Source organism: Mesitornis unicolor, unplaced genomic scaffold, assembly GCF_000695765.1.
Source record: "Mesitornis unicolor isolate BGI_N332 unplaced genomic scaffold, ASM69576v1 scaffold9556, whole genome shotgun sequence".
Classification (NCBI taxonomy): domain Eukaryota; kingdom Metazoa; phylum Chordata; class Aves; order Mesitornithiformes; family Mesitornithidae; genus Mesitornis; species Mesitornis unicolor.
This window is the reverse complement of record NW_010192954.1, coordinates 18,414-27,784: the sequence shown is the minus strand read 5'-3', so window position 1 is coordinate 27,784 and position 9,371 is coordinate 18,414. Positions and strand designations below refer to the sequence as shown.

Here is a 9,371-nt window from a genome sequence, read left to right as displayed (position 1 = left end):
TGAAGGTGTGATCAGACATTGGAACAGGCTGCCCAAGGAAGTGGTGGGGTCATCATCCCTGGTGGTGGTTAAAAGATGGGTAGATGAGGTGCCCAGAGACATGGTTTAGTAGTGGACAGGTTATGGTTGGACATCGTGATCTTAAAGGTCTTTTCCAACCAACTAATTATCTGCTTGTGTGACTTGGTAAACCTGAAACTGCTACAGCTGGGAGATTTGGAAGTGCCATAGCTGAAAGAGTGCAGGTGCAAACCTTGAGTGAAAAGAACTGTATCTAACAGATATATGTGTGGTCTTTTATTTCTAAACCAGTTACTGAAAGATTTGGAAGAGGTTAAAGAATTGCTTACAAAAGCCACAAGGAAGCGACTTCGTGATGTCCTGATGACAGAGAAGCACAAGTTAGAGCTAGAAATCAAGAATCAGCCTCCACTGAAGCCTAAAGATGTGGTAGAGGAAGAAAAGTCATCGCTGGGAGGGTACACAGTGAAAATAAACAATTATGGTAGGATTACTTTTCTGAATGCTTACTAGAGCTTGGGCATCTCTCTGAAGAGAAGGCAAGGTAGCGTTAGTGCGAGTTACAGTTACCATTCAGCGTTATATAGAAGCCTTCCTAAGTGGTTATTGCACACTGGAGACCCGCCCCACTTTAAAAGCCAGTGCATGCTTACTGTGCCATCCCAGCCACATGCTACTTATGTTTGTGTGATGGTACTGGTGGGGTGTATTGACGATCCCTGGTGTACCAACTGGTATTTTTCCATTGCCTAATGCTTAGCAGGAACGAAAGAGCGAGCTTTGGCTTCTCTGCTCGCCATGTAGGTGAAAGGAGAAGGGAACTGCTCAAGATACTTGTCATGCGAGGAGCAGGGGAAAAATTGGGTCAAGGAAACTGCAGCAAAAGCAGACAGCTACCTCTGACTCCCTCTCCACAGGCAGCGTTGCTGCCCCTCTACATAAGCTGATACATGGGTTTTCTCAGAATTTGCAGGAATTAAGGGACAGGGCAACATGTGAAAACCTCCTTTTGCTATCAAATTATTCCTGGATGATTCGTGTCTTTCCCCTATCCCTCTGAAGATTGTTTCAATAGGGCAGAGATCCGAGTCATTGATGGGGAGTTGGAATGGAAGGCATGAAGTTTATGGAGGAAAGGTAGAACTTAATCTCTTTTTTTTCATGTGCAGGTTGGGATCAGTCAGATAAATTTATTAAGATTTATGTCTCTTTAACTGGAGTTCAGAAGCTTCCCGCTGAGAATGTCCAGGTGAATTTCACAGAGAGGTGAGTTCATCTTCTTGTGCCACGCCACAAACGTGATTGGGAATGCAGGCATGTGTTGAGTTCTGTTCTGGATTGGCCCTTCCCCTCCTCCCCTTTTTTCCTTTCTTTTTTTAAACTTGACCAATGTTAGCTTTTAGTAGCACTTGGCATATACCCTTACGTATAGTTCTCCTTATTGGGTATTAGGGTATTTTAATTTTACAAATGCTTGTTGCTTCATCAGGCTTGACAGGATATGTAGTGTTAGCCCTCTTTTTTGATGGTGATAGAACCAGAAGTGTAAATTAAGTAAATCTGCCTTTCCAAGGTTGTAGGAGATCAGTGAGGTAGAAGATCTTAATTTCTTGTGAAGTCTGGACAGGCCCTTTTAAGTTCTCAGTATTAAGTCCTACTGAAGATTTGAAAGCCCAGGGAAGAAAATGATTCCAGCCTGTTGCCATGCTTTCCAAAGAAATCTGTCTGCTAAAGGGCTTTCAGACATTGTTTTTGGTGGCAAGGCACAGCAGTCTTACAGTAATTGGAGTATTTGTGCCCTTCTTCCCCCACTTTCTGGTTCCAGGTCGTTTGATCTGCTAGTGAAGAATCTGAGTGGGAAGAACTACACCATGACCTTCAACAATCTCCTTAAGCCCATCTCTGTGGAAGGCAGCTCTAGAAAGGTCAGTGCACCTTGGCTGTCAGTTATTTGGGTCCCTCACAAAATACCGTGTTTGTTGCCTGACTGCAGTTCAAGAGACTTGGTGCTAACTTTCAGTCCCTTGGTTCTATCCATAAAGTCTCTTCACTCTGAATGTGATTCTTTTTATCTGTAGTTGTTGAATTATTCACTGGAATCCATGGGCTCTTATTTCAAAAGATCCTGTCTGGATATTGTATGGTTTTTTAACAGCGCTCCAACATGATTTCAGAAATAATTAAGCAGAAAATTCCACTAAGCATCTGTTTGCGTCCTTGTGTTTTTAAATACCTCTGAGAAACCTTTGTAATTTTAAGGTTTGAGAGGCTTGTCAGCAGACCAGAATCTTGAAGCTTAGATCGGCTTAATGCCCAAAGCCAAGTCAGAAACCAGCTCTGCCTTTGTAAGGGTGTGTTGCTCCAGAACTGGCCGCTAGTAACACGTCACTGCTGCTGGCTGCGACTGGTGATCGTGTCCTTTCTGTGCTACTCAGAGCACCCTTCTGGGCTTAGGGATGCCTTGGGTACTTTGTGTGCGTTCTGCATTTAGTGACATCAGACGTGGAGAAACCATGGCTCAATTTGAAACTGCGCTAAAATTGGAGAGTGTAAAATTAAAACATCTGAAATAAATGAGGGTGATGTTCTGGTGATTTTTAACACAGCATAAAAGCGAGTAGTGGTCACGTACTTGCTAAGCTAAGCTACACCTCCAACAGATTCCTGTCTGCTGTGGCACGCAGGAGTTCTTTGTGAAATTTAGGTCAGGGTCGCAATTAAACAGGCTTTGCTTGTGACTTGCAAACATATTGCAAGATTAAGCAATGCCCTAAAACTAGTTTCTTATCCTTGGAGAAATAAACTGCGAGAGCCTCTGCCTGAACTTGGTATTCTTGCAGCAGTCTAGAAAATATAGCCACCCTTTACCCCGCAGTCCTGGGAACTTTTAGCATCCTGAGAATCACCAAATGGTGTTTTTGCAGCGCTGTACGTTGTTCTGTATTGGTACTACAGTCCTGTACTAGTATGACATTAATCACGCCATTTACATTGTCCACAACGAGGTTAAAACACTGTACTCTGAAGCTGCGCATGTACCGTAATTTCTATGTGCTGCATAATAATCAGTGCTTGAGATGAATGTTTCAGGAATTTGTGAGTATAGAAAGAGTTGTAAGTTAACCTGATTCATTGTGGTTGTGACTTGCATCCCTTTTCAAAACATTCTAAATTCATGCCTTGCTGTTTACTGTACAGATAAAGACAGACATGGTCCTGGTGATGTGTAAGAAGAAGCGGGAGGAAAAATGGGATTGTCTCACTCAAGTGGAAAAAGAAAGCAAAGAGAAAGAGTAAGTGTCTCTGCAGCACTCCATCTCATTTCCCGTTTCTCGTTCTCCAGAGTGCTCTGGGACTGCTGGGAGAGCAGGCCTGTGCTGTACTGACTGCAAGCGGTGAGAATCCCTTACAGGGCCTTAAGGTGTTTGAGAATCTTTAGGCTGGGAATTTTTTTTGGTATTAGTAGGACTGGCAGTGGAGGAGATACACTTTGAGTAGCTGTTTGTCACTCTTCTACTGGTTTTTTGTTAATGATGAAGACTGCATCATAGGAAATTTGATAGATAAGACCTGCAGTGAGAGTGCTAAAGGTAATCAACCAATTCAAGATTCATTTATATTTTGATGGCTGCATTCATTGCAAAATCAGCTCTAGCGGGGTTGACTTTGTTTTAGGTTAAGTGTATATTATATAGAAATACATATGTATATTCCCTGCAGCTGTGCTGGTCAAAATAATTGGTAGTATTGTCACCTGTGTATGAAGTGCCTGCACAGAAATCCCAGTGTCCTTTTGGCAAAACAAGGGTTTGTTTACCTCGATCACAATACAAAGTCTGAAGCTAATTTGTATCACTTCAAGTGCTTGGGAGCAAACCTGCAAGCAGCATAAGCACTGGATATACAAGGGTGGTAAATTACAGCAGGAAACACCTGGGGCAAGAGACTTTTTATGTACATATAATGTAGTAAATTATATAATTTTTATATTTTACAATACACACGTATGTTCTTATCCAGAAGAGAATGTATATACCCACCTTGAAACATGGAAACACTTCTGAGAAGTTACGCCTGCCAACAGCTGTTCATTTTGTGTACCTTTAAAGGACAATTTGTTAAAACTGGTTAGTCCTATTTAGCCATACCTGAATTTAGAGCAGAAAGTACCTTCCCCTCTCAAATTACTTAATTGGAGATTAAGAGGTGACTTTACTAATGCAGGTTTCTGGAGGGAGAGATTCATTCTGTTAAACCTGTGTTGTGCAGAGAAGCCCTGGCGCTGCCCAGACTGTGACCCTTAGTATTGCCGCCTTATTCCAGGCGTTGAGGATTTACAAGATGGCAAATGAGTGGCTTGGGGAATGTGCTCCCTCTGCTGATGTGTTTTGATCTGCATGTTTTTCTGGCAGCCTGCAGAACCCAGTAACTACCTAAGGGATTTCTGAAAAAGGGGTAGAGAGAGGCAGCTCTGCCAGAGAGGGCATTACGTACATAGCAGGTGCTTACCATGTGGGTGGCACTGTTTGGCAGTTGGCTGCTTAAGTTGAGAAAACTGCTTTGAAATCCAAGGTGTTAAAAAACCTAGTCAGTTGACCTCTGGAGATAATCTGAAGAACAAGAAGCAGAAAATGCCTTTTGGGTTGTCAATGTGGTCACTTCAAAGAGCTCTGTGGTAATGTTTCTATTTTATATTCACTGGTCACATTAACTGCACACAGATGTTGGTGCTTCTGGGTCTGTCACATTCCACTCCTGCTTCCTAAAATTTATTTTTGGGTGGTGCTTCCAGGGTCATGTGTACTTGAAAATGCTTCCTGTCATCCTCACTGAGACAGCGCTAGGTATACTACACAACTTGCATTTGGTTTAAGGATGCTCTTCAGGATTCTCCTAACTCGGAAGCTGAGGCAGGACTGAAGACTGCCAGAGTCTATAGACCAAAGCAAAATCCTGACCATTACCAGGACATTTCAAACAAGTATTAGCGTTTAATTTTTTGCAGACAATTGTTGGATATACCTGATCTTCTCATATGTATCTGTCTTGCAGGAAGGCTGCCTATGACACCTCAGATCCTAGCGAAGGGCTTATGAACCTTTTAAAAAAGATGTATGCAGAAGGGGATGATGAAATGAAGCGCACCATCAACAAGGCCTGGGTTGAAAGCAGAGAAAAGCAATCCAAAGGGGACATACCAATGGATATTTGAAAGTACTCGAAGGGCCGCCTTAATACTGATCTTCCACGTGAGACATGCTGTGCTGCAAAGATCATTGTTTACACAACCTTCTTCCAAGCAAAGACAGTAATTTTCCATTTCAGGTTGGAGAAAATATTTAAATAAAATAGCTTATATGCATTTCCTTCAGTCGAGTGGTTCACCATTTCCTGAAGAGTGGAGTGTAGGTATCTATTTATTCCTCCTTGAAGAAGCATCTCAGATGAGTGGAGAGTTGTGAAACTGAGAACAGAATGTAGAAAAGAAATCCTGAACTAGGACGGGGCCAGGGCTCTGTTGTAAATGACAGCTGTATCCATCTGGTTGCTGTGGTTAATGTCACATTCATTATGCGGTGTGAAAGTATGTTGAACTGTAAAACATGAAACAAGGGAGGAGATGTAGGAAAGTAGAACCACTATTTCAAGCACTTGACAGGCAGAAACAGTAGTGTTGATCTTGCGGTATTAAAATTTAATGATTACTCTCAGAAATTAATTACTGGCTGTTTAACCAGTTTAATTTTAAAAATGAAAACATGCTAACTGACCTCCTTGGGGCATCTTTGAGGTGGCAGCAGTAGCAAGAGGGCAGCGAGGTGCTGATGCTGGACAGTGAGTTCACCTTGGCTCTAGCAGCATACGAGGAAGAGACAAGCTCCACTGTCCCTATCAGCTTTTAAGAGTTTTAAGGTAACAGAGTAAGAAGTATATCGAGAGAGCTTTAACTCCAGAATTTGACTAAATAGGGGTGATGTGTTGCTGTCCATTTGCTGCCTGTGCATCTTCATCTGGTGGCAGCACGGTTTTGCTTGGCCCCACTGCTAGGGAGGGGGACAGGGTAGCCACCTCCCCTTTATTGCCCAGCTTTGAAGAAGAGTACAGGGCAAACATGAGCTTAGCAGCAGGCCTGTTGTTGTTGTTTTCTTCCTGCTTCCTTTTTGTGTCTCTCCCAAGGACAAATTGATTTCATGTTACCTGATGAATTAAGGAAGCCATTAACTCTCCTGTTATGGTCTGGAATAGGACTTACTTGCTACCTTGTTATTAAAGCATTGCACAAAGTGCTGCACTGCAAGCAGGAGATAAATACTAGCATGTTGTAGTTTCTAGTAGGTTCTTTCTCAACTTTGCTTGTTTATATATTAAGCTTGCATAGCAAAAGTATCTAAACTTGAGGCCAGGTTTCAATTTCAGTTCATGTTCATCCTTGTTCATGGCAGAATACTACTTTGCCCTGTTGTGCAATTTCACTTATGTTTCTACCCGAATTACCATGGTGAACTTACCGTATGGTGGCAAAAAAACTGCTTAAACGAGCCTTGTGCTGTATGTCTTTATTTCTGATGTCGCTTATACCACAAACTTCATCTTAGTTCTGCAACAATCAAACAAGGCAGTAATTTTTTCTCCCCCTCAGAAAAACCCTTGCCTCTCAGAAAAACCAGCTTAGTGCGGTTATGCTGCTTCTCGAGACTTTGGCACGACTGCAGTCCAGTAAAGATCATTTAATGAATCTACACTGCTTCTCACCCTTACCGTATTAGTTTGACATTGATGCTGGACTCCTAGTCCTGCTTTAATTACTCAAACACACCAACTGAGCCCGTTTTGTGTTCTTTGCCTGAATGTATATCCATGCTGTGAGCTACCACATAGCCCTCTGAATCCCAGACATCTGAGCGTGGTCAGCAAAATGGCGGAACACAATTCTGCTGAGCCTCCAGCGCCGCTTCACTCCCCGTGGGCGGGATGTCAGGATGCACCTATTTCGGATCCTCACATGGCAGCTGTCCCGGGGCAAGTCAGCAATCTCTTTATCAGCCACTTCCTGAAACAGAAGTCAATAGCATAGTTTGTGCTCCCCAGGACTCTGAGGGGGCTTACTGCCAGGTCTCAAAAATCTACCTGTAGAACAGGTACCACCACAAGCTTCCTGACCCCATAGGGAACTTAAGGCCTGTCTTCCTCACTTGATTCTTTCTTTCTGGGCATCTTAACAGTAAATGTAAAATGATCCACATGCAGACCTCAAATTTAACCTTATTATGGACTGAGCAACCTCGTCAGTAATTGGTCAAAATCCACTTGATGTTGCAGGGTTGGACAGCTCCTTTGAGATGAGCTGAACTTAAATATATGTTATTAACTGCCTTCCCAGGTAATATGTTTTGAAGTCAGCAAAAGGACTTGCATATGGGATACTTCAGAAGGGGTTATAGGCAGAGGAGGACAAGTCTTAAGTGGCTCTTCTGATAAGCAGGCTTAAGAAAGGTCTTCTCATGCACAAGAGAGCTCAACAGTTTTCAGAAAGCCCCAGGTAGCAGCAAATGGAGTGTCAGAAAAACAAGTGAGCTCAGCAGGGAAATGCAGCCTAAAGGAAATCACTTGAGACTTGGTAAGCCTCCCTAACTGCTGTTTTTTGAAGGACAGGAGGACTCAAAGAATCCTGTGTTCAGCCATGGGAGGAAGTCGCAGTTGGAGGTAAAAGGAAGGTCTGGACTACAAAAACTCCCATTCTGTTGCAGGAGTGCTGAAAAGCTCTAGTGCAAGGTGAATTTCCAAAGGTAGGTTTGCCTTCAAAGGAAGACAGCAGCAGCAAGACTTCCAGCTTCAGTGACAGCAAGGTCAGTAGGACTTCTTGTTTTCAGATCGTATTTCAGTTACTGGCTTTGCCCACTTGTACATCTTACTTGTGCATGTAGCTGTATTTATACACTATCTACTACAGCCAAATGCAGTATTTTTTTTGCCTAGCTTAATTTTGAAGACTTTAATTTTGGAGTCCAAGTAGAATTTTGTGGGGTGGGGAAAAGTTACTTTCCTGGAGTCTTCAATCTAACTGCTGCTATGTCTTTGTGACTTCAAGAGGTGACAAAAGCAGCTGAGGAATACGAAAAGCAAAGCCAGCTGCAGTCCATTTGTTTCCCCCCCCACCCCGTAAGAACATCCAGCACAGACCAGACTTGCCAAGACAATGGTGAAGTCCATATGCAAAACCAGATCATGCACTTTTTCTCACAGAATGCTTAAGGGGGAAGGGATCTCATCACAGGGCATGGCCAGATCCACAGGACTACTGTTGGACTGTTTCTGATACTTGCAAATGTTTTTAATGCTTAGTAAGGAAGGCTGAGAGCAGGGCAGTGAGTATGTGTGTTTTTAAGAAAAGATCTAACACCCAGATCTCATGCAGCTTGTACCTTGCTTGGAGCTCAGGCAAAGAATAAAATTAAGTATTTCTAACTGAACAAATTGGTGGCTTTGGCTGGATCAGCCTTCCAGGTTTTAAAGTAAGAAAAAAATAACCTCAAGTTTATGTAGGAGACTATAAAATGTAACATCCAATATTACAGGAATACCGGGAAATGTATTTTAGTGACAGCTGTGAAGGGAAAAAATGGGACTTCACTGTATGTAGTGTTACAGCTTACATGAGCAGCGCTAAACCATAAACAATAAACCACCTCAGTCAGGAGAACGCTGTGTTGCTAAACACCCCCAGAAGGGAAAGATGCCTGGGCACTAGCAGTAACTACGCAGCACGACATGGCTCTGTGCTCCGGAGTTGGGGAAATGCCAGCGTTTGTGACCTGGCACAGCCACCTGGGTCTGTAAAGCTGTGGCCCAGAGCACGCTGCAGCAGTTGGAGCCGTGTGTGGGTACCTGCAGCTCCTTGGGGAGGATGGTGTTCTTGCGGATGGCGTTGATCCGCAGCCTCTCGTCCGCGTACTCGTATGCCATTTTCCGTCTCTTGACATCCCGCAGCATCCTCCAGTCCACATAGTAGCTCCGCACTTGCCTTGTCCACGGTGACGGGAAAACCTGATTACAAAAATTAAGTTTATAATACCCACTTGCTGCACACAGTTTGCCCAATTCGAGTATGACTTGTTCCCATAAATGGGGCTTTGTCAGACTTTTTCGATTTCTTCCTTGCAGTGCAGCTCCTGCTCAAGAAGTGTGCTGTGTGATCCAGTTTAGCTCACAGAAGGCAGCAAGGAATTTAGGATATTACACCTACACCCGCTCAACCGAGGTCCGGCCTGACCCGAGGTGAGCCCACCGCCTGCTGCTGCCTCCCACAGGGCCCGCCAAACCCCGCACCCCACCCCGCCGGGCCCTGCCCG

The 9,371-nt window shown here is 43.7% G+C and overlaps 2 protein-coding genes across 2 annotated transcripts; one reads left to right on the top strand and one right to left on the bottom strand.

The window, feature by feature from the left end:
- Positions 1-312: 312 nt before the first annotated feature.
- Positions 313-5,379, top strand: CACYBP (calcyclin binding protein; the record flags this gene model as incomplete). Its single annotated transcript, XM_010187296.1, has 5 exons — positions 313-505; positions 1,191-1,287; positions 1,847-1,946; positions 3,220-3,314; positions 5,074-5,379. Coding segments are annotated over 5 exons (645 nt in total), but the record flags the coding sequence as incomplete, so codon positions are not given.
- A 1,460-nt stretch (positions 5,380-6,839) lies between these two features.
- MRPS14 (mitochondrial ribosomal protein S14) lies at positions 6,840-9,062 on the bottom strand. The gene is made up of 2 exons (XM_010187295.1): positions 8,908-9,062; positions 6,840-7,072 (listed from the first exon to the last, which is right to left on the bottom strand). The coding sequence occupies exons 1-2, from the start codon at positions 9,010-9,012 to the stop codon at positions 6,890-6,892; spliced, it is 288 nt and encodes a 95-aa protein (XP_010185597.1). The 5' UTR covers positions 9,013-9,062; the 3' UTR covers positions 6,840-6,889.
- Positions 9,063-9,371: the final 309 nt, after the last annotated feature.